The 25292-nt window shown below is 45.3% G+C and overlaps 1 protein-coding gene across 1 annotated transcript; it reads left to right on the top strand.

The window, feature by feature from the left end:
• Nucleotides 1-400: 400 nt before the first annotated feature.
• Nucleotides 401-23997, top strand: TRIM29 (tripartite motif containing 29; the record flags this gene model as incomplete). Its single annotated transcript, XM_082010014.1, has 9 exons — nt 401-1258; nt 8902-8997; nt 10193-10426; nt 10769-10967; nt 14898-14981; nt 18475-18534; nt 19779-19880; nt 21006-21082; nt 23935-23997. 9 exons carry the CDS (start codon nt 401-403, stop codon nt 23995-23997), a joined length of 1773 nt encoding a protein of 590 aa, XP_081866140.1.
• Between the last annotated feature and the right edge of the window lie 1295 nt (nt 23998-25292).

Below are 25292 nucleotides of genomic sequence, written 5' to 3'. Positions count from 1 at the left end.
GAAACAAGCGGCTGAACTGGTTGCTACATTTTAATGAAAATGATTTAAAAAAAAACCCCAACATTTCTATGTATATAAACAGCCCTTCCTCCCAAACCTGGTTAGACAAGAATGTTCCTGGGTGTGGACTGACTTGTATAATTAACTGCACAGCTGTAGCTTCTGATCCCTGGCAACGTCTGTTTCTTTCTTTCTCCCTGCATCTACCTAGCATAATCCAGGCATTCTCCTCCTCCTTGCAGGAGCTCCAGGTGCGTCACTTGGGCAGAAACTTTCCTGCATTCCACTATCACTCCTTGCTGAGACAACGACCGGGCAGACATAGCTGCTTTGTAGAGGGTTGAGAGACAGGAGCTGGAGGAAAGACTGAGCAGTGAAGCCAATTTGCCCTGTTCAGACGATGGAAACAGGGAGTGTAGCAAGGACAAATGGTACTACTGGGAAGCCAGAGGATGTGAAGAATCCATCTGCCCCCAAAAAAGAAGAAGAAGTGAAGAAGACCACAAACCCTGGTGGAGGTGAGAAAGAAGCTATGAAGGGCACTGGTGGTGCTTCTTTGGAGACAGGGCAAATCAAGAGCTCCCTCTTCTCTGGGAGCGACTGGAAGAGGCCCATCATTCAGTTTGTGGAGTCATCCGATGAGAAGAGATCTACCTACTTCAGCATGGATTCGGCAGATTCAAAGAAGATGCAATATGCCAGCGGACAGATAGGAGACATGAGGAGACCACCTCTCTCCTTTGCAGAAAAAGGTGATCTCAGGAAGTCCCTCTTCTCCTTGGATTCCAAAAAGAGCTTCCTACCTAGTGAAGGGGAAGGGAGGAAGTCATTGTTCTCTGGGGGGCAGATGGGGGACCTGAAGAAAACTTCCCTCCCTCTGGTGGAGACAGGGGACCTCAGAAGGTCCACCTTCAACAAGCCTGACAGAGCAGCTGGGTCACGGCCCAGGGTGAAGCTCGAGGATGTTCTGTGTGATTCCTGCATCGATAACAAGCAAAAGGCCGTGAAGTCTTGCTTGGTATGCCAGGCTTCCTTCTGTGAGCTGCACCTGAAGCCCCATCTGGAGGGAGCAGCTTTCCGGGACCACCAGCTCCTGGACCCCATCAGGGACTTTGAAGCAAGAAAATGCCCTGTGCATGGGAAGACCATGGAGCTGTTCTGTCAGACAGACCAGATGTGCATCTGCTACCTCTGCATGTTCCAAGAGCACAAGAACCACAGCACAGTGACAGTGGAGATTGAGAAAGCGGGAAAAGAGGTAATTCTCTTTTTATTGCACATTCCCATCAGCCTTTCCAAAGGACCTCAGTATTACACCACAGCTTTTGCTCTCCAGCCTACAGTCTCTTCTAAAATCATGTCTGCAGCGTAATTCTGGGATGCAGGGGTGGTAGATGGGAAGCGTTTAGTGGAGAACTGATATTGCTTGGGTTCTGCTGTAATGGTATTGTCGTTCTGCTAGTGGCTGGTTACGGCAGCATAGCACTGGTGCTGTGTAGCAGACTGGATTGGGGGGTTTGTGGAGAACCTGGTTTCCACCCCTGCTTGCACCACTGACTTTCAGCAGAAGCTGAATCAAAGCCCTACATGCTAAGTTTTCAAAAAACTCTCTCAGGTTTTGACAGAGTTTGTGTAGTGTTACCCAGAGCCTGAAAGGTGGAGGGGCATTGCTCAAGTTCAGGACCTCCAGAATACAGGTAGTCAGATCAGTGTCTGCTAGGTTATTACTGAAAATGTCCATCTCAGCTACTTAGAGTGAGATTATGTTTTTCTTTTCTTTTTGTGTTACGGATATAATAGTGCCGAGCCTCACCTATAGGAAGAGTCTTTTGAAGCTTAGATGAAGAAAAAGCCCTGGTGCAAACAAAAAACATTATAATTTCCCCTGAAGTGTTACTACAATAGGTTTAGAGGATGGACATCTAAGGAGATGAAGCTCGTATGTGGAACAGTTCTCACTCTAATGAAAAGTCTTGCACCTTTGCTTAAAGTCTCATGCTCTTTGTTTTCTGGGTGTGTGTATGATTATTCCACTAGCTCTAGTAAAGACCAGGGTCTCAACATGTTCGGTGCTGTACGTCCCTGTAGTAAGAGCATGTGCTGGCCTAGAGACCTTCTGATCTAAGCACACAGGACAGGAGAGATTACAGAAAGGAGACCCATGAAACGGTAATGTAAAGCAATTTGCCTAAAGTCACAGAGACAGTCCATGGCAGAAAGTGGAAGGGCACTAAGATCTGCTAAATCCCAGTCTTAAGCACAGCCCAAGCCAGCGCTCTGATGTGGTGAACAGGCAAATACAACCACCCACTGTTGGAAATTCTTGATTTATCCTTAACTTGGAAGAACAGTTAACTCTTTCTAAAGTGCTAGGAAGATTTATCTCAGAAGGCTCAAAGAGCATCTTCTCTACAGCTTATTTCTGTCCTCATGCAAATTTTTGGTCTTTTCTTGCAATGTCATCTCCAACTTGCAGCCTTGCTGAAACCAGACAAGGTTTCTTCCATGTCTCAGCCAGTCTTTCTTAAAGAAATTCCTGCAGGGCTTGCTAGCCCTGCTGTTTGTTTCATAATTGCTTGTTCTTGTGTTTTTGATGCCAGGTCTGAACACAGCATATGCGTAACTCTCATAAAGCTGTGTCTAGTGTCTGCCAGGTTGTCCAATTCCTCTTACCCGTTTCTACTGAAAAAAGGTTAACAGTTGCTCCTTGAGGAACCAAAGCTGTCCAGAGCCTTCTTCCTGTGGTTGGATGGACCTAGAATACCTTGCTTTTAAAGAGGCAACCATAGATTTTACCTAAGATGTAAGTGATGTTTGATTTCTTTCTCAGAGTCCTTGTGCCACCATTGTTAGCTCTGTGCTTTAGTTTCTGTACTGTCCTGTGCTGTTTCTGCTGCTGCTAAGCCTAAAGGATTTAGGGCTTTATCAATATGAATCATACACATGTGCAAGTTTCTCCTGACAACAAGTTCTGATCATGTTGTAACTTGAGTGAGTATTCACTCAGACAAAAACAATTAACAGGATAGCTGTTGCTTACAAATGTTTACTCCTAGCCCTGATTTATTCACCATTGGTGGAGCCTTAGCAAGAACCACAAAGAGGAATGAACGTTTCCAAGTCCCTTGTGTGCACCACCTATTCTTTTCAAGTCTTGCGAATCAGCTGAGCTGCAATATGACCACAAATTGAAAGCGTGGCAAAGTGTGGCTGGTGCTGCTGGCCTTTGTGGAAAGCAAGCAAAAACTCCACATCAGGTCAACCCCATCCCTGCCCCGTTTTCACAGCTTGACATTCAAGCAGCTCCAAGGGTAGTTTTACTGCCTCCAAATTTGCTAACTATGCCACTCGACTGGTGACCAGAATACCACAGTATCCAGACAGACCCTTTCACAGGGTGTTGGTTGTCAAGGAACAATTGGTTTATCTGCAAGAATTCCCCAGTCCCTGGCTATACTGTCACTCCAAACCTGGAGAGGATTCCAGCAGAACTCGAAGCGGGGTGGGGGGGGGAGTGTTCTATGCTGTGATGCACTTAAGCCTGACTGTCAGTCTGGGTGCTCAGCAATTTGGTGGCACAAAACTGTCACAGAATGAGGTGTAATATGCTTGGTTTAGGTACATCTATTACTTTTGTATTGCAGAATTAGTGTAGGTTACAGTCTCTTCCATGGGTTTATATTTGCTATAGGCCTCTAGGGAAGAGAGGTGCTGTGCTTCAGTATTGGGAAAGCAAAGGATGCCTTAGGATTCCTCTGTAGAATTAGGTAACTCTGCTTGCTCCATGGTGCAGACAGAGACAGTACAGCTTAAAAGAAGAAGAATGCAAACAAGCCAGTATATAAACACCTACTAGTTACAGCACTTAGGCAAGCAGTGGAAAGCCTGATATCTCTCTGTCTCTGAGACAGAGGGAGAAGAGAGCAGCCTCTTCCACTTTTCAGGAGCCTGGGTGAGAGTCACTCATCCTCCTTTTCCTGGTGTGCTGCTGAGCAGACAAGAGTGAAAGGCATAGGGGGTCAGACAGAGACAACTTGGCAGGGAAGACAGAGACATTTTTTCTGAGTTTCCACCCAGTGCTATTAGCATATTTTACCCAGCAAACCTTTAATGCCTTCCCCAGATCCACTTTGCATTAGTTTCCTGCTACAGATTTAAAGGAAAAGTAATGCCCCCACCAGAATCAGTACAAGAAACAACCCAGAAAAAGTCCGTGAGGCTGGGTAATAACCACACACGCTTGAAAATTGAGAATTGTCAGCAGCAGCCTGTACACTCCAATAAAACCCTCTGGTCAGCATATTTTATCAGCAGAACCAGACCCCACCTTTCAGACAGCATCCTTCATTTTGAAAGGGGATCCTTCATTCAAAACCTGTTTTACAGGCCTATTCTCAAAACAAGACAACTTCACATGTGCCTGCCAGTCACAGAGCTGTAAATAACCTGGCATTACTATCCAGCGCCAGCCTTAGTACTCAGCATGTCAGGTCAGTTCTAGTGAAAAGCACTTTGATTTTTTTCTTTAATTCTTTGACTTTAAAGAAAAGTTCACATTGTACAGCAAGTTTAAAAAGGCAGCAAAGAACTGCCATGCAGAAATGGGAGCTGGGTGTTCCTCGTTTCAACAAAGCAGCTTTTAAAAGGGGAGACTTCACAGAGTCTGAACTAGGCTTTGAAGTCAACTGTCCACAGAGATGGATGCAGCGGGATTTCCATCTGAGCCCTCTCTGTATGGCTTTCACTGTCTGAATAGAGAGCAAACAAGAGCGTATCAATGTGCCAGTGGAAGGGCTTTTGGCCTTTCCCACTGATGCAAAGTTAGGGCACAATGTGGCTGGGAGACCTTATCTACGCTACTTGTGGTTGCTCTGTGGACACAGCTTAGAATAGATGCTCTTTCCACAGAGGTGGTGCAGTTACCTGCAGGACATTCTTCCTAGCTCGAAGGCTGGGGAAGTTGACCTGTTGCAAAATGTGATTGAGAGTAGGTTTGCCTGTTTGCCTGCATTTTGCATTAATGCCTCAACAGTGAGGGCAGAACCTAGGGAAAATCCAACAGTTTGCTGGTAAGGAATTCTCTTCAAAATGTGCAAAGCAGAGAGCCTTTTCTGGCCTCAGCTCATGCAGTGACTAGTGGCATTTTTGCAGGATGTTGACAAAGTCTCCAGAGATTGTAGCCCACTGGCACCCACTTAACAAAAGCTTTGATAGAAAAATGTAATGGCAAAACCAGCAGAAATGATGTCTCAAACAATTTTCTGGTTTCTCAGCCATGTAATTTCCAACACAGGCCCTGTACTGGGACAACTAGTTTAAACACTTCTTCTCTAGCTTCATTATTGCATTTAGTTGGTGCTGTCAGGTAATTAACATAGTTCTTCCAGGCTGGTGACACAGGGGTGTTCCCTGATTCAGGGACCGGGTTCCCAGAGCATTAAGGCATGATGATGCTTGTATTGCTGCCTCGCAAAAATGAGTTGTTGCATCATGATGAAAGACTCAATCTCACATCTCTGTGTCCTTTACAGCACAAGGGCTGGGTTCAGTAGTGGATTTTTAGGTGTACGCTCTGAACTTTCTCTTAGGCCTCCTGACTGTCTTAACTAACTTGGACTTTAATAGGGGATCCTCTCAGGGCTAGTGTTTCTCAACTTGCTATAGTCAAACTGAATGGTCTAAACCTGTATTTCCTAGATTTTCTTCCCTGTTATTGTTGTTTTTGCACTGCACGGACTCCCCTCACAATGGGCGGAGCTGCTATATTATCTTTCACTAGGACCTTCTGAACCCCAAGTCTCACCCAATGGATTTTTCTGGTTGGTCCATCATGTGAGGGGATCAGGGATTGTTGACCCTGGAAAATGTGAGAAATATGAAGAAAGCTAGTTGAGAAGTTTCTCCATAGAGAACGAAGCTGAGAAGTTGATTGTTCCTGCTACCTGTAACCACCACACTCTAAATGTGCTTTAGAGTGGCAGGATATATGTGGACAGCTAAAGCAATCTTCCAGCCAGACCAAACAGGGCCTTAAAAACATAATGAAGTAGCCTTTGCTGAACCCCTTACATTGCAGTTCATTCCCAGAGCATCCCTACCAAATCCGCCTTCTTGTGCCAATGTCCCTTGTACTATTCCATAGTCTCCCTGGACCCCCTTTTAAACAATTTTTTCTATGGTAAGACTAGTTTTAATGTTTCTACTATCATGAAGTGAAACACCTCTCTTCACCTCTTTTGCTAGTGTCTGTACTAATGTTTCCTTTTGCCCTCAGTATGGGCGTTTTAACCCACGCTGAACCTCGATGACTGTGGTATTTACATTCCAGCTATTGGAACTGTCTCTGTAATTTCCATTTGCAAATCATAATTCTCACTCGAAATTGTAGTGTGGGTCTGCTCTTAAATAGTTGTTACATCCCATCCCAGAGGCACCCAAACTACCTTTCTGGGTGGAAGGGATATTATAACTGCAACAAGCTGTTAAGAGTTAGCTATCACTTTTGAGCAAGTAATAGTTTGCAAAATTCCTTTGAGACCCATCTTAATTAAAAAGTACTATAAAAGTACAATATTTTTATCACCACCTTCCAGCCATCACCTGAATTTTCTTCTTGTTACCTTTCTTTTCCAACCCCTTGTGTTTGGGAGTGTCTACGTGGCTGTGAAAGGTCTGCTCTTCCCCCCCAAAGTCCCTCCAGTCCCCCTCTGTATGATTTCACTCACATTCTTGTCATAAGAACATCCTGATATTTAGGAATGAAGAGGGAAACAAGACCTCCCATTGCTCAGGAGATGTGCTTTTTACTTTGCTAACAATTAATGCCATCTGGATGTAGCTCTGTGGCTCAGGGAAACAACTTGCATTAGTGTAATTTCTCACATTGGTTACTGCAGTGCAATAGATATCTGGACCTAAAATGTTTTTACCTCAATGCATTTCCCTGCTGTGCAAAGATGGTTGCACACCTTTGTGTCTTGATGCAGAGGACATCTCACAGTGCACATAAAAATGGAAAAAAAAAATGCATTCCTCCAAGTCACTGCCTTGAAAATGTGAAAACTACAGGATCAAGCTCATGCCTTTACTCTCTTGATTAGTAGTAGAGCAAATTTTCTCATCTTGATACCCATATGGTTCCCTGATGATCTTGTACTGCAAAACCCTTCCATGTCTGCTCTGAACCCCTGTACAATATGAGCTCATGACTGCATTCAGTTGACTATTGAAGGCTGTTAGGGTGTATGGATACTATTTAGAGGGCCAGTGCTCTCCTAACTCTCAACAAGCAAGGACAATTTCAACGACAGTATGAGGATGCAGCTCTTCTGACATTGAGATACCTCTGAGTACGTTTGCCTTTTTTGTTTCCCCTATCAAATTGTTTTCCCTCTATAAATAGCAATTTTCTAAATTGGAACAGCTAGAGTCAATGGCTCTCAGATGCAGCTGTGCTTGATTCAAGCTCAAGAGGATGTTCAGACACTATGGTGACTGGCACCAAGACAGGAGCCCTGATGGGCTGATTTCCTTGGTCTGAGCTGGTTGACAGTTTGTTGCCTGCTCTTCATTATGTGATGCTGTTTTCTACCCCTTCAGTGGAGAATTGAAAACTCTTAAACTCCCACCCCAAGGGCAACTATGATCATGAGAGAAGACCCCAGTTTTCATGTTGTATCATGTTCTTGGATCAGTGGCAAAGCAGTGAACTACACCTTGTGTTTTAACAGCAGGGAGACCTCACTGTGTTAGCTGCTGTGGGAGTGGATTTATCCATCCCTCATCTCCCCTGCCTCTAACTGTTGGCCTAAATGTAAGTGCTTTTGGGTAATACAACCATTTGCCAAAGGATCCCACATGAACAGTGGGTTTTCAGAACCCTTCTAACGTGACATAGCTTAGTTGTGGAATATGGGTAATTTCTGCCAACTGCGTCGTTCCTAAAGAGCTCTGGGGATAAGTGTCCCATAGCCAGATTGCCTGTAGTTATAGCTGTGCTGTGACCAACCTCTACACACATAAAACACAGAAAGATCTTGAAATGTGTAAACAAAGGCTTTGTCATGATGTGCTGGGCAGGGACGTGGTGAATATGAACGACCAAGGGAGGGGCTGCCCAGAGTTAACGGCGCAAGGCATTACTAAAGAGCCAGGTCCTGGTCTGATCCAGAGATATGGCATGCACACCAACTGGCACGTTATGCCAGTGCGTGGCTGCCCAGCCCTCCACGGGTTCCACTTTGAACTGCCTTGTATGCAATTGTCTGGTCTGAGCTTCTCTGGGAAGGCAGTGCAAAACGAAATGCAAATGAATCCCAGTGAAGTTGCTGATCTAAGCCAAGCACAGTTGACTATGCCTCCTCCCTCCTTCTTTTGTGATTTTTTTTTTTCCAAGCATTCCCCAGCTTCATCATCACATGAAAGCTCTCTCAATTCAGAGCAAATTAATCCACAATCCTGTCTAAACAGAATTCCTGCCGGAGGCATCGTCCTCTTGTTGCAACACTCATCAAACGTCATTCCGTAATTAGATGAAAACTGTTATTGCTGCAGAGGCACACCCTGGGATGGGCCCTTCACTGCATACGCAGCTGAATTTTGAAACAGGCTTCTTCTCCCTCCAGCTAATGACTCTGATGTGATTAAAGTGGCACCATGACGGTAGCCTAGTAGGTGGGTGCTTCTGCTGCTCTCTTTGCTGAGGGAGCTGAATCTCTTGACCCAGGCAGAAGGTCTGGGATCTTGTCCAGTGTCAGCACATGATCTCTACTTCAAGCAGTGCCAGGAACCTGTACCTCCCAGCTATTATTGTTCAGGGCCAAATGCATAAGTGGAAACACAGCACCTCTTTGAAGTAGGCCACCTTCAACCCCAGTTCATCATACTCCCCTTTTCTCACAGGCTGAGCTTTCACTACAGAAAGAGCAACTGCAGCTGAAGATCATTGAGGTAGAAGACGAAATGGATAAGTGGCAGAAGGAGAGGGACCGCATCAAGGTGCGTATGGGATATTCTTTTAAGTTTACTTCTTTCTCCTGCATTTGTCACTTTCCTTTCTTTTCCACTCACATCCCTTTCCTCAATTTCTCTGACATATCCAGCTCTTACTCCATCCTTACCCAGTCTCTATCTCATCACTCTCGCCAAATCTTGGAAACAACAACTCCCACTGAAGTCATCTTGCAACATACCCTGCAGGAGATCAAGAAGAGGCAGCACAGCCTTGTTACAAAATGATCCAAGGCACCTCCCTGCTTTGGGTCCCTTATAGTTCTTCCATCACCAGTAACCAGGCTGATTCGGAAACAAAGGTGTGCTGCTTTTTTTTCCTGCTAGACCACACACAAAAATAAACTCCAGGAGAGCTCTGGATTGCCCAGAGATACGGCAACAGGCATAGATGCAGTTACACCAACAAACATCATGTTTATAATGAAACAAGTTATTTTCATACTGATATAGGGCTCCTTTGTAATTCTTTCACCACGCTGAGCATTAGAATATAGTAATTTTTTTCATTTATACCCTAACTGAATAGGGCAGTGAAAACACTATTTGGAGACACCCCAGAAAATTTGCATAATATTAATAGGCAAAGGCATTCTTCTCCCTTTTATGTGGTACACACAAACTGGCTTGCCAGTTCTGCTTTTTGTTTGCTTTATTATTATTATTATTATTATTATTGGAAATCTGACCTAGAAATCCTAACTCTGAATATAGTTACACCCACAGTCATTCTGAGGAATATTTCAGAGGGACCTAGAGGTCAGGTTTGTAAAAAGTGTTTCAGCACCTTTCATCCATGGAAATGGTGGGAATTTGGTCCTCAAATTCTTGAGGAGCCAGAACCATGATTTAGAAGGTTAGACAGTGTTTTTAAATATCACCTAAGAGTGAAGTTAATGAATTTAAATAAAAGATACGCTCTTACAATTAGGAAGACAGCATGTCTTGCAGATTACATACACACAATTACACCAAGAACAAGTATTACTTCTCTTGGCACAACTTTTCTAGTGCTAAGACTTAAATACATAGAGTCTCCATAGTCACAGTCTAAATGCTGAGAATGCTTGGATGTATCCCCCTCTGTATCCTTCTATAGCAAGTGACTCCCTAAGAAGTTTAAGATTTTGTTTCTCCTGTGTCTTTTCCTGCTGCCTCCTCTCTCTGCCCCTTCCCTCGGTAGAACTACACCACTAATGAGAAAGCCACAGTGGACCAGCATTTCAAAGAGCTGATCCGTGACCTGGAGAGGCAGAGGGATGAAGTGAAGTCTGCCCTGGACCAGAGGGAAAAGATTGCATCAGAGAATGTGAAAGAAATTGTGGATGAGCTGGAAGAGAGGGCAAAGCTTCTGCGGGAGGACAAGGAGAACAGGGAGCAGATCCACCAGATCAGTGACTCTGTGCTCTTCCTGCAGGTAACCGAGATCTCATTTTCCTTTCCTTTGAGGACAGGATTTGTCCCAAAGATGTATCCCAAGCTGGTATGAGATGCATTAATCTTCTCCAGCTCAACGCACATGTATGGCAGCAACCAGCCCTGACATTTGAAGCTGTCTCTGCTGTGGTAGGTGAAGAATGAACTTAGGCACGCCAATTTTTTGTAGATGGCTCCAGCTTATGGGCAGAACATTTGTCTGCCCCCTTCATCTTCACTGTTGTCCTTTGCACTATTTGGAGCCTAGCATTGGCCAGTTCCCTAGGATCTAGCCTCCATCTCTTATGTTCCTCAGTAACCCCTCCTCCCTTCTTTTTGGCAGGAATTTGGGGCTTTGATGCGGAATTACGTCCCCCCTCCATCTCTCCCAACATACAGTGTGCTGCTTGAAGGGGAGAGCATGAGCCCATCTATGGGACTCCTCAGGGATGACCTCCTAAATGTCTGCATGAGGCATGTGGAGAAGATCTGCAAGGCCGACCTGGGCCGCAACTTCATAGAGAGGAACCACATGGAGAATGGTAAAGTATCTCAGATCTGCCCCTTCCCTCCCTCCCTCGGCATAGCTTAGCTCAGAGAAGATGAAGTGTGACGAGTGTGCTCTGAAAGAGGAGAAAGTAAGCAAGGACCTAGGGAAAGTGGGAGAGACACTACCTGTAGCTGGAATTCATTCTGAAATATCAGAGCTATCCTACCAGACCTATGTGAGGATGGAGCCAGTTGAACTGCCAGGGGTTTCAAGTATCTCATGTGTAGGGGACCCAGGGGTCCAAACTAACCCCGCTTCCCTGAGTGCTGTTGCGTGTTATGGCTTTGCAGTCTTTAATCGATTCAGCCATGTCCTGTGTGGGACTTCAGGGTAACACTTCACTTGGGGGTCGAGAACGGTGACCCTTCCCTCCTGCAAGAGGCCAACAGGGACTCTCTGCTTTGCACCAGGCTCCAGCAAGCCCCTGCATGTTTAGCACAACCGTTTCTATGTGGAGGACTGCACAGATACGCTAAGGCAACTCAGCGCTCACCAGGGAAATTGAGAAGGCAGTGGCAGAAATGTGACTGTAGCCACCCTGGTATGGCAATTTTGAAATCCTGTCATTAGCCTATTTGTACAGCTTGGTTGGCACATTTACTGTGCTGGTATAACATACCATTTTACAACAGCCTGTTTCAGCCACTGCTTGCCTGGCTGGAACATAAAATACCCTGCAAGCACCTGTCACTGAAAATCTAATCACAGATTTTCCAAGTAAAAAAGGTCTCCATTTTGGTGTTCAAGTTAAGTTGTAACTTGAACTGGCATAACCCTCCCTGATCGTACTTCTCTGCATGTTCCACTGAGGAGAGCTTTGATTCCCACCTGCCCTGAGCCACACTGTTCAAGGGACGTGCAGTGCCAAAGGGTCCCCACGCTTCAGTGATGTTTAAGAATGGGTGATCATTCTTATGTGAATAGAAAGTTACGGTCAATATCACAGCACTGCAAGGAACCTTCTAAGTTTTAGAACCCACTTACTTTCTGTGTCTCCCAATTAGTTCTGCAGAAAGGGCTTGTCTTGCATCAAGCTCATACATAAGATTAGGAGGACAGGGCACTAGAATGGGACTCCACAACTGAGGCTCACTTCCCAGGTCTCCCACAAACAGCCTTTGTAACCTTGGGCAAGTTACTTAATCCCATGAAATGACCTCTTGCACTAAGAATAACAGGGATCGGAATTAATCATTATCTCACCAGGCTGCTATAAGGATATAATTTATTAATAATTGTGGAACCTCAGATACCAGAACAATAAAGATCAAGAAGATGGATAGGTAATGTGAGGATAAATTGCACTCTGCTGTCCAGGAGCATGTGTGACTTGAAAAGATGCAGAACTGACTCAAGTCCAGTTCTCGCAACACAGGCAGCTGAGGAACTCTGCTGAAAATCTGCAAGATCACTGTTATTTCATTCAAATTCACAGTACTCACTAAACATTCCTCCCATATTAATACACCACCTTTTTCCTGGGCAACAGAAAAGGCAACAGATCCACATTACAAGATGATATGATAAAGGAGGAGGGGAAGAAACGGCCAAAACCTCCCTCAAACCCCAAAACCCAGACAAAAAGCAGCCCATTGAAAAGACTAATAGAGGTCAGAACAACATGGGTTCAGTTATTGGCTCATGTTTTTCAGAGCCTTGGTTTTGTCAATCAGCCTGACTGGCATTCACAATCTAGAGCAGTAAGTATGAAGGTGGTATGGGACCAGAGCATGTTTAGATCTGTAATGAGAATCACTAGTATTCATCAAGTGACAGCCTGCTGCCTTCCTACATTATAGAGAGAAAAAGTAAGCCGCTGGCCCCAAGGAGCCTTCACTGCAAACAGTTCATTAATTTTTATCTAGCACCATCATTCTCCATTAGACCTGAATTAGATGGACCAGACACTTGTGGTCCAGAGAATCAACCTTTCAGAAAAGTCAGGAATCGCATTCAAAGTGCTCACGATGCATAGCTAGAGCCAGATTTTTAAACTCTCCCTACCCCTGAAGTAGTACCCCTTCAAGTAGAAATCAAACAGTACTTATCTTCCAACTTTTAACACTGCAACGTACCTGGTCATTTTCAACACTCCTTGTGCTAAGGTTTGCCGAGAGATTTGGCTGTAACTTAATACAAGTACATGACAGACAGCTCGGATCCAAAAATCATTTTTGTACATTTTTCTTCCTTCTTCTTTGTTCACCCGGAGATGTGCAGAATTTCCAAACTTTGGGATGGCATAATGCCAAAGGGGTTTTGGATGCCTGACTACTCACAGCACTTTGAAAACTAGATGAGTAGCATAAAAGCACTTTGCATTCAAGTTACCATAACTTAGGAAGTTACCTTCCATCTGCTGAGTTGTTTTTTGCCAATCCTGAAGAAAATACGTTTTTCTTGTCCATTTGTATAACCAAACAAAAGCGTGCATATGTTCAGTTCTTGTAGTTCTGGATAAAGACTGACTACTTCTTGATCACTTGATCACTTTTAATTAGGGTCCCCCTCTATGTTACTGAGGCCAGAAGTCTTCAATGGTACTTGACATCCATGGGATTCAAGTGCCAAAACATTTTTGAGCAGGGCAACAATTAACTACTGCCAGAAACCTGGGCACTTTCAGGAACTTTAACAGGGATTTAACAGACACAGCTTGGAGTCTGCCTAATGAGAAAAACAGTGGTATCTACTCAGCTAGGAAATGTTATTTAAGGTGAGTCTCAGAAATTTCAGAGCTCTCCGTTTTTCAAACCACAGTTACACTTGAAAGAGGACAGCACTTTACATCTAGTGACTGCAAGGAAATAACTCCACAATTACTTAATGGATTTAATTAACTCAGACTCCCCCTGAGTCATTGCAATGAATTCATTTGCACCCAGCTTGATCTTCTAGTGTAAAAAACTTCCCAGGAAGAAATATTGTATTAATGGAATGAAACCTGCTTAATAGCAGACTCCAAAGGGAATCCACTTTCTTTCAGTTGTCATAACAGGTACCCACTTAGTAGTGTGGCAAGGAGGAAAATAATCAGAGAGCATCCAGGGAATTTAAATAACACAGAAATAAACTAGAGAAAAAACATAAAAGTTTGTTCAGTGACTTAAGAATCAAAGAATAGAACTATTTAAACATGGGAACAAAATTTACCCTCTTGCACAGAACAGTAGGTTCATATAACACTTGAGGCTTTAAAAGAAAGTATCTTCATGAGGAATTGTACTGATAGAGCATCATTTCCTGTGCATCAGTGTTGGAAAACCAAAACCAGGCTGCATAAAACCTGGCAAAAGGGTAGGTTTCATCCACTTTGCATGAGGCCTGAACCAAACACCCTTGTCAAAGAGCCCAGGAAGCTAGAGCTGTTTGCAACTCAGATTAGCATCTTTCTTTAAAAATTGATGAAACCAAACCACTGAGCCCTCCCAACACTGACTTTCTTGAGCTTTGTAATACTTGCAGTTCAGGATCTGCTGGTTGAAAGCCAGCACTGTGCACAGGTTAAACACACAAAAGAAGCCAAACCCAAACCACTGCTTTTGAAGTGGGATACATTTTTAGCCACACAGCACTATTTTGGTAGGAAAATGCCTCAACCCTCAAGTGTCCCTACGGATTTTCTGCAGATAGCGTATCTACTGAATGGCCGAATGCTTCAGCTATGCTTCGCCTCCAAGGGAGCTTTCTCTTTTATCCCAGGCTGAACCTCTGGGCAGCTATAGCACGGCTTTACCTCACAGCCCAAGAGTCCCACAGAGGAATTAAAAAAATAGAGGAACTTGTTTTCAAAGGGCAGAATCATCTCTCCTGCAGCACTTCAGGAAGCAATTCCAGTCTGTTATCCCTTTCCCCTTCCTCCCATGCCTCTCAAGGCCACTAAACTGCCTCCTCCAGCTCATGCCCTGCTCTGCTTCTCCAGGTGACCACCGGTACATGATGAACAACTATGAGTGGAACCAGCCCGACAACTTGAAGAGATTTTCCATGTTCCTGTCTCCCAAAGGTATGGCACCCTATTGGTGGTCAGGCTTCCTCTAAACACAGCGCAGGAAAGGAACTTCATTAATGATTCATCCCCAGATTTGCTTTCCCTCATATTTCCTGCTGTTTCCTGGACCAGATCAGTCGCTCTGCATTTGTTTATGCCAGGTCTTCTCTCCAACCTATAAAGCTTTGAGAAGTTTTTGCTTTTTCATTTCAAACAAGGCAGCAAAGGTTCTCAACTCTATGGAGGAGAGCTAGAGCGGCTGAACTCTTTCAGAGTGTAGTTTGTGGGGAGTTTTAACATGTGTTACTGGGTTGAAGTAAGTGTTATTCTCCCCCAGAAGCTTCCCCCACTGTGCTATCAAGTGTGAAAGCTACACTAGGCTTGCTCTGCACTAGGAATTTACTTTCACCAGCAAACATACTTCTCCCCTACGGGGCAAGGACAGAAGCAGTGAGGAGTGTATTCTGAAAAGCAGGAGCCTGGGGTTCCCTTCTGAGCTCTGACACTGACAACAAGGGCCCTGGTGATTTGCTTATGTTCCAATTGTTACCTGAACACGATAGGATGAGTCTTTGGAGTGAATGACTGTTTTCAACACCTTCAGTTGTAAAATGGCAGAAATGGCAGTTGTCTACTTCTAAATTAACGTCGGACCTCCAGAGCGAGAAGCAGAGAATGCTAAAAGCCTAGGCAAAGCAACGCGTGTAGGAACAAAAGAACAGAAAGCGTAGCACAAAATCAGTAACCGAATTTCCTCTGGTCCCTAGAGAGCAAGGCCCTGCCTGCGTTGCCAGGTGTTTACAGCTGCTGTTCTGCAAAGCCGGATGGCGGGCAGGGCGAAGGGATATGCCAGCCATTAGCAGTGGCACTCCCCTGTGTCGCCATGTCGCCTGCTCTGTCGTTAGGGTTTCAGGGGCATGACCCGGACCCCGGCACTGAGCCCTTTCTCTGGATTTCCATGTTGCCCTTCTCCTCTGTTGCCGGCTCACGCCCGGCAGCTCGCTGGCAGCCCTGCCCGGCACTATGGGGGTGAGGATGCCGTTTGGAGCAGATACCAGGGGCAGGGGCAACACGCCCCGTTCCGCGTCCGCGAGCCTTTAGCAGGACCGTTTCCTGCAGGCCCCCCAGGTCAGGGGCAGCCTCTTCATCAGCGGCTGCAGAGGGGCATTTTGCCAACGGGGGCGCGCTTTGCACGGAGCCCGTCTCCAGACACCGCCCGGCTGGTTACGGCTGCCGTTTGCCCCAGCTGCTTCAGGGCTTTCCAGGCCCCGCGCTGTCAGGAAAACGCACGCTCTGCTAAGCGAAGCTGCCGGCGCTGGGGAGAGACTCGGCCCCGCATCCAAAACTGTCCGCAACCTGAAGGGGCGGTTGAAAGTTAGTTCTAAAGCTGCATGGGCTGAACCTATCTCTACCCAAAATGGAAGGCTTTGGGTTCAGGTGGAGAAGGTCCAACATGCCTCTGAAGAGTTGGGGGTGGGGGAGGGCGATGGAAGGAACGCGGTAGACAATGCCATTCTGGCACCGCTGCTCCCCTGCGTGCCTGGGACAGGGCTGAAACCTGATGTGCCAAAAGGAAGGGAAAAGCCATTTGCAGCAGTGCCGTAGCACGGCACAGCTGGGCTGCTCGGTGCTCTGGACCGTAGTGCCTGGACTTCCTCGGCTCCTCTCTGGAGGATCAGTTGCTGAGACCTGGGAGCAGGGACTCCCAGCTGGGATCCCGCATCCCAGCCTCCTGAAGGATGTGCCGAGAGACAGGAGGGATCAACAGGGACTACTAGACACAGGTTTCTTACTTAGTGCTGTTTATTGGAGCCAGTGGGGACACTTGCTGGATAGAGTCAGCTACGGAGCAGTGTGAGGGTTGTACAGCGGCTTGCAGTTCAGCGGGCTGCTGCTTCCTGCAATGGACTTTTGAATATACAAATACTGGGGGAGCGTTTGTTCCACCTACACATGTACATTTCCTGAGAGCACAGACACATTGCCTTCCAAAACTACTCATGCTATGTTTTCTACCAACAAAGTTCCCTTGTCTAAAAAAAACCCAAAGCACGTGACTGCACACACAGTCTCTGCTGAAATGTGGATTGAACAGCAGTGGATTCTCCACCAGGATGAGAGCTCAAGCATGATCCCTATCCCTTTTGGTAGAAGGGAACCAGCTGCTGAAACCACACTGATGGGGACTGTGGGAACAGAATGAATCAGTAGGCAAAACAGGAGACATGACCCACTTAGCTTGCATGCTGGCTAGAAAAGGATTATCTGATAAATAATGCAATGTACCCACAATCATTTAACTCTCTAGAGCTTTCTATGCTCTGTCAATGTGTCATGTAGAAGTCAAGCACTGCATCTGATTGCATCTTTTCTAAGGACCATGAAATGGGAGGGAAAAAAAAGAGGACCATCCTTTGCATTCCATAATATGCACAGAATCCTTTAATAGCTCATGATAGTTTTATAACACACCCTTTTTCTCAGCTAGGTTGGGTCACTGCAAATTCTGCCTGAGGCCACAGCGGCAAGTCTGTTTGCTGCATTGAGGCATACTACCCAAGTAGTGCTTTACGCTGATTTCAGTGGCCCATACTAAGAAACTGCTTGGATTTGAGCTGAACTTACAGGTTTTTAAGCCCTGCTTAAATTCAAGGAGACTTCCACTGCTCTTGTCATTAAAGACAGCATCACAGAGAATCTGCCTGCAGGGATGACATAATGAGGCAGAGGGGAGACATAAAAGGTTTCAAATGCTGCCTAAAAAATAGAGAAACAATCTGTTCAACTGCTCGACACTCTTTTCTGTCCTCTTCCACTGAGCTTTCTTCTCCTGATGTTGCAAACAATTTGGCCAAAGCCAGGAGGAGGCTGGAAAGATCATCTTGTGCATTTGGCAGTCTTTGAATGAAGAGTAGAAGGACTTAGGCACACAGAGAGGGACAGAAACTGCTTAAATAGAAACACTACTTAAATAAAAAAGCAGTCCACAGGATGGCAGCATAACAGCTCAAAGTATTCATCTCTTTTTCACTCTTCTGGGAGTCCAAAGTCTTACAAAAGGCGTAGAATAGCACTAGTCTGCATCACTGCATGATGTCCTAGTTAAACACTGGCATACCTGCCTGTCACAGTGGCTGAGACAATGCGCGCTTGAGCAAGAAACGTTCCTCTACTTGTGTCTCTTGAGCTCCAAATACAAGCCTCTGCCTGCAGGTCTCTTTGCAGAATAGTCATGTTGAGTAGACAAACCTGAGTTGGCAATTTAACACAGCTAAAGACTGCTGTGTGGCAGTGAGAGCGCTTTGTTCTCTAAATGAGAAGTCTATTCACCATCCCCTAGAACCCAGAGAAAAAAAGACCAGGCTTTTCTCTACTCCCTGGACCCAGATTTCTGGTTTGGGGCTGCTTCCAAATTGGTGGGGACTGTTTCATAGAGCAATGCCAGGCACAGGCCTTTGAGCCAGCTCATCAGGAGCCGACTGCTGAACTGGATGCTCTTGTTTTACAGCCAGTTTCAACCCACGATCATGGGAATTTTCCTCCTTCCAAGCAACTGAGGAAACACTTGGTACGGGTAATTCCGACTTCAATTTGAAAGGATCTAACCCCCCGTGCCACAGCTTTCTAGCTAGCTAACCAACCTTTTCTGCTTCCCCTCTCAGCTGTCCTGTCACCTGTCAATTACTCGCAGAACCACCTCTTAGCCGGGTTATGAGCACCGTCTGTGTACACCCACACCAGGGTCTCGGTGCTCTAGGTGCTTTGTATATAGGAGGGAAAGGCATACCTGGTCCTCATTGTTCAGACAGTGAAAGAAGAAGATGGAAAACATAGGTGCCAATTTGCAAAGATCCTGAGATACCTAACCAGCTGCAATCAACGGGAGTGCCAACATCATCCAAGACAATCTGTGGAGATTGTGGCAGAACCAGGAGTGGACTCCAAATACCTTCATCCAGTCTCAGAAGCACAAAACTGCTCTTCTCCATCGCACATACAACTTTTATTTAGCTCATAAGTTCTCAAAGACAGAGCCTGCCCAATGTTCACTGTCTGAACAGCGTCGAGCACAACGGGGAGGGGGTGCTTTGAGATAGTATACCAAGAACCAGCAGCAGCGAGTCATGCCTTTTCTTCCCAGATCCCCACCTTCCTCTTTCTCACCTATATTTTCTTACTTTGCTTTGTTCGTGTTCAGAGGGTCCTGCCTTTCTTTTCATTCAGAGGCAGCCTACAAGCATCCACAGCCATTCTACCTGGGGGAGCTCTCGTGACTCATAGCCACACCTAAGTTGTTCCTGCTTTTCATGCCACAGGCAGGGCTGTCTCCCTCTCATCATCTCTGCTCTCAGATTCATTCTGGCAAGGAGAGCCTGACCCCAAGGAGGCCAGGAGGGGAAGCCTTGCTCTAATTTCGATGAGCTTTGAATAAAGCCTCAACTGCTTGGAAGCAAGGGAGCTTCAGCAGTTATGTAGTTTTGCCTCATTACTCCAGTCTCTGGAGATGCAGTTTACCTGCAAGGAAGCTGCTGCTCTTCAGTCACACCTGCACTCTGAGTCTCTCAAGAGAAAGGCTTTTCCCTTCCTGCCTTGAGCACTGGGATCTCTTCACACTCGCACACTGTGTACACCGGGACCCCACAACTGACTGCTTTCATTTGCCTTTTCTTACTAAGAGAAAAGGGACAAAGCTACTAGTTCCCATTTTACCCCAAGCTGGTTGAAAGTAGTTTTACAGGGTGTGTTTTGAAATGCTTAGGCTTCCCCACTGCAGCAACACCATGGAATAACACAACCTCTTCTATCTTCCAGTAGGCAATGGTACTAAGCTACCTTTTCAGTTCTCCTCGGTGGGACAGAATCCGCCTGGTGACTTCAGCAAACAGTCTGACGGGAGCCTCTTCACTAAGACCGGTATTAGGCATTTAGTTTTTTCCCCTTCCTTCTGCCCCTTTTTTAGGTGATAAGACATTTAGTCCTGTTCTTGCTCCCCCAGAGAAGACTGGAGCAGTCCTACACCTGGCCCATATCTCCCGCCCTGACTGTCAATCTCCCAGATATAAGCACGTGTTTATATGAGCAACTTACTCTGCTGAACCAGGGAAACAGGAGTTTATTTAAAAGTGTTAAAAAGTATTAGTAAGTTATATCTAGTGAGTAGTTGAAGGGGTTTTAAATTTTGTTTGTAATGGATAGAGATGAGAATTGTAGATGATTTTAGAGGTGTAGGGACGAGGCACAGAAAGATACTAGGAAATTATGTTCATGGCCATTCACCCCTCTGGCTTCATCAGTATTTTAAAACAGCTATTGTCCTGAAAGAATAATAGCCACACTGAGCACAACCTTCAAAAACAATATGCGTTAGCTGCCTGTCCTCCTTCATCTGAACTAGAACCCCCCATTCACCATCTCATAATCCTCTTTTCACTACCCACTAGATCAAGGGCACCAGAGGTGGAATCCAAGAGCATCAGCACCTGCCAAGCAGAGGCAGGTCCGATTAATATGCGAATGGGAGATGGTGGGGAAAGGCCATTGCCTGATAGCACTGAAACTGGTTGTGATTCAGCAGGGCTGGTATTATTTTTGAAGCAGAACTGAGCTGGTGTGGTAGAAGGGGGTTAGGGCTTATCACGCTGCCAGAGGCACTGTCATTAAATTCTGACATGAAACCCAGGCCTTGGCTCTTCGCACTAATTAAATACCTTATAGTATTCTTTGCAAGAGTCAGAATGCTTAGTTCGGGACTTGGCCTAAATTTAATTGGACTGATTGCATTCCACCTCTCTGCATTCCTCAGCCATTTTAATTAGACAGACCTTCTTTACTCCCTTTTCCTATCTGACTGGGTGGTGGAATAGGCATCTGCCTGATGGCTGTTGTGTCCCACCCCAGAAATGGCTGCATTTTAATGTTAAGCAATGCAATACTAATTATGTGGCACTTCCAGTCTTGCTACTCATCTTGACGCTCGCAAGAGGAGATGGGGATGGTGGCAGGGAGTGATCTGTAACAGGCTGTTTTATGTTGTCACAGCTTATCCTTCAATAGTGAGACATCAGTCTGCAAAGGTGACGCCACAGACATGGAAATCCTCTAAGCAGTCTGTATTGGTAAGAAATATACCCTTGGTGTGAAAGCATGTGCACAGCTTCAGCAAGAGACCTATCTGTTCTAGGGATACCTGAGACTAGGGCTTGGGTCCTTTGGAGATGGGAAAGGAAAAGCTTCAAGTCAACAGCTTCTATTATTTTTTTCTGTGGTTAACTGCATCCACAGAGGGATGCAGATTAACCCCCCCTGCCTCCACTGTTCTGGGTTGTAGGAATAATCAATACTTCAAAACAGCATTTTGAAAAGATTTTGCCCTGGTCCAAAATTTGATCCAGGCTTCTAGAAGCTATACAAATATTATAGCACACATGCTGTTATCTGTAGTGCTTTTGCTCCCTGCAGGGCTATCATACACTCGTGGTAGTTTGTGACATCTAGAAAGCACAGATTGTGTAAATTACACCAAAGACAACCATATAAAAGTATCTTGCTAATTACATCCTACAGTGGGCAGATGCAATATCAAAGGTGAGGGGTCAGACTACGATCATAAATCACTAGAACATCTGTAAGTCACTCCTTTTGCAGTGTTAGCACAAGACAGGTAACAGTCCATTATAAGGGGCAGAGGGCAGTGATATTTTAGGTCTTGTAATCTTAAAATATACCAGGTTAACAAACAGTTAATGCATAACCACAGAAATACTAAGTTCATCTTTTTTTCTTTACATCCATTCACACTGTGCTGCATTAAGATCTTGCATGATCTGAATTAAGATTGTCAAGTTTTTGCCCCCATTCCGCAGATAGAACCTATTTTTTTAATTCTGATTATACATTTGTGAAAGATTATTTACTGTTCCCTGGAAAAAAGACTTGTAAAAAGGAGAGGGTCAAGGATTGAGAGCATTCCCACACTGAAAGAATAAAACAGAGAAAATACACAACAGTTAGGAATTGGCTACCTAAGGACTGCAGTATGTCTTTGCTATCTTTTCAAGGCCCCACCAGGAGATGAATGCCAGTGATAGGGATGTTCCTTGCTGGACTGTATCACTCTCAGAAAATCCAGCCTTGACTCTCTGAATGTGCTACAGCAAAACATATCTCTTAGGAACAGCAAAGTTTTGCAGTATCTTCTCTGTCTGGTGTTTGATTGCCACCTTTCTAAAAGATCATCTACTTCATCATGTGTGTGCCCAGATGGAGACTCTTCCCAGTGATTTCAAATACCAGCCTATCCTCCCTAACGGTGGTGTTATACTGGGGAAGTCTGGTGAGGGAAATGAAGTCTCTGTCAGCATTGGACACTGGTGGATGTAGGTATGGTCTTCTTAGCAGTAAGCAGCCCACTGCACTACAGTCAGTGTGCCATGCTCCGTGAGCACAACCCATGCTTTCCTTAATCCCCATAGAGAAAGCCTGGCTCCACATGAAGTCAGCAGTCTTTTTCCGTCTCCCTTTCTCTCTCATGCATACACTTGTAGTGGCTATTTTATTTTTATAGCCTATATTCACCAGCTAGTCCTGAACCTAACAATTGAATTGATAAATATAAGCATTAAAAGGTCCCAAAATAGAAATACACACTCTGGACTGCAGTAGTTCTGTAGGAGCTTTTATGGTCTATTGGTCCAATAATCTAGCTTTTAAAATAGTCTTAAATAAGTATTTAAGTAATACACATTCTAAAAGCTCTGTAAATACGAATTTTTAAAAAGGACTACACTGTTTAAGGAGGAATGTCTTTTTAACCTACAGGGAGTTCTTTAAAATGAAGCCCCCCTTTTCCATCTCTTAATTGTATTGGAAATTAAAGCTATAAAATGAAAAGAATTTCAACAAAAGGGAACATTGAGCAGGAGGTATTGGGAGTCAGCACTGAGCAGCAAGATGGGTTGGGTTTGCTCTGCCCATGCTTCCAGCCTCCTGCACTAGTGCGCTGCACAAAAGTGTACTGTTGTGTTGCTGTGAGGTCTCTCCCACCTTCTCCAAGTGAGATCTGGGCAGTGGATCAAACCTAAGACAGATCAGACATTACAAAACCACAGTTGCTCCTGATTGCCTTAGTCACTGCTTCATTGGTGTAAGCATATTCTCGTCCAGGCTAAAGATTATGTCAATAAATTGGCTTTTGTGTTTTGCAGTCATCCCAAGCCAACACTAGACTGTGCGACACAACTTTGCCACGTGTCGCTTATTTGTAATGGTGCAGTTAAGAATGAAATTCCAGGGGTAGGTCCTGATGAGGAGATACACAATTAGGGACTACAGTAAACAGAGCTGGAGAGACAGAATACTGTAATTCCTTTAGGCTCTGCCCCATCTCTCCACTTATGCTTCTGTTTACACAAACATTTAGTGCTGAGCCCTGCAACACGTAGAGGCATAGAATAAACAATACGCCATTGTGTGAGAATTTCCATGCACAAGAGTTTTGGCTTGCCAGCCAGAGAGCACAAATAAATACGATGTAATTTTAGTTGATCGCTCGCATAATTGTGCATAGCTTTAAGTGTGAAAACTCCCATGAGTTCTCAAGTTAGCGAGCAATTAAAAGACACTAACAGAAGCATAAAAATAAAGGTGACATTCCTCTTCTCCCAGAAACCTCTCATCAAACCATGAGTCATAGTCTGAGATTTTATATGATGCACAGACTCATTTGGCTCAGGAATGAAGTCCATGCAAAGCATGTGTATAAATCAAAAAGCAAGACCATTTGCATTTGATCACTCCAGCTCCTCCAGTAGTGAAATGAGGCAGTGTTGCTCTGCAAGAGGAAAGACTGAAGGTGTTAAGGTAGGAGCATGTTAAGATATGTGTTGTTGGGCTACCTAGGAGGGTGAAGTATAGGTGGTCAGAAAAAGAAGGTAGGTCAAACTCACATGCCCCAAATTCTCCATTGCAGTCACATTACCGCCCCTTTTACGTCAACAAAGGCAATGGAGCCACTTCCAACGAGGCACCTTGATTCCTGAAGATTTAGGGAAGAGCTGGCAGCACTTGGAGTGAAGACTCAGCTGCGGATTTTCATGGATGTACCTGCTACTATATTAACCTTACTGCTCTAATCTCTGCCAGGGAGAGGGAAGGTGCAGAAGGGAATAGCCTTTACTACAGGAAACAAGGACTTTTTCCAAATCACCTTGAAAGCTCTGCAGGCCTTAACAACGTAACCCTGTGCTCTGCTGTCACCTTCTTATTCCCTCTCTGTCAATGCCCTTCCCTTTGCTTCTGCAGAGCGAGCTGCTCTGCTTCTCCTGGGAAGCATGCATGCTTGGGTAGCACCCCCCCAACCCAACTCTGCTATACCAGTTGCCCCATTGTCCTGAGTGTGTTTATATGACCATAGCTGTTAAGTCCTGGTGAAGGTCCCAAGCTGGGGAGGCCCAAAGGTCTTCCTGAAATGGAGAGGCCCCAGCCACTGGGAGCGATGACAGGCTAAAGCTCTTCCCATGCCTCTCTACCCTGTCACCTGGCTCTGCCTTGGGTGGGGACACACAGCTCTCGCTGGGACCAGGTCCAGCGCTGCCACCTCCCCAGGATCCCTGCAGACTCCCCCCAGCCCATGCTGGTGGCAGCACGCTTCCCTCAGGGCCCTTTGTCAGCTCAGCTCAGCTCCTGCTGCCTTCCAAAAAGCCATCCAACAGGACCTATTCAGAGCTGCTGTAGCCCAAGGCCAGCTACTGGTGGAGGGCAGAGAGGCTTTCTATCCCATTAAAGTAACCCTCTAGCCACCTTTTCAAATTAAGAAACAAAAAGAAAATCCATCCTACCAATATAAGATTGATTAGATGCCATAGGTGTCAGATACTGTTTTGTTTTGTTTTGTAGTGTTTTTTTTAATTCCCCTAAAACAAAATTGATTTATATATTGTGGTTCAGCTATTTTTTTCTGCAATGGGCAACGAGAATTAGTACCATAGCTTTTTGCTCAGAATATATTTTATTTGTCCCCTGGATAGACAAATCTCGTCAGCACCCAGCTTGCAAACCAGCTAGGGCTGGTTAACCTTTCCTTGATCTCACTGAGATTATTTTCCTTCCCCTTGGACAAAGCCGAGAGGTTAGGTCCGTGCTGCGCAAAAACCTCCCCAGGCCAGTCAATGGGAGCCCACTGCAGGATCAGAGCCCTCAAACGGTGATGAGCGGCTGCAGAACAGAGAGCCAAGACCTAACAGCTACTTTTCATGGTTTGCTCTGTTCAAGTGGTTTTTCGAATAGCTTCTCCCCACCTTTCCTACCCCCAAATGCTTACGACACCTT

Source organism: Phaethon aethereus (assembly GCF_964289735.1).
Source record: "Phaethon aethereus genome assembly, chromosome: 23".
In the NCBI taxonomy this organism is placed as follows: Eukaryota; Metazoa; Chordata; class Aves; order Phaethontiformes; family Phaethontidae; genus Phaethon; species Phaethon aethereus.
Note: the sequence above shows the minus strand (reverse complement) of the source record. Positions and strands in the feature narration are given on the sequence as shown.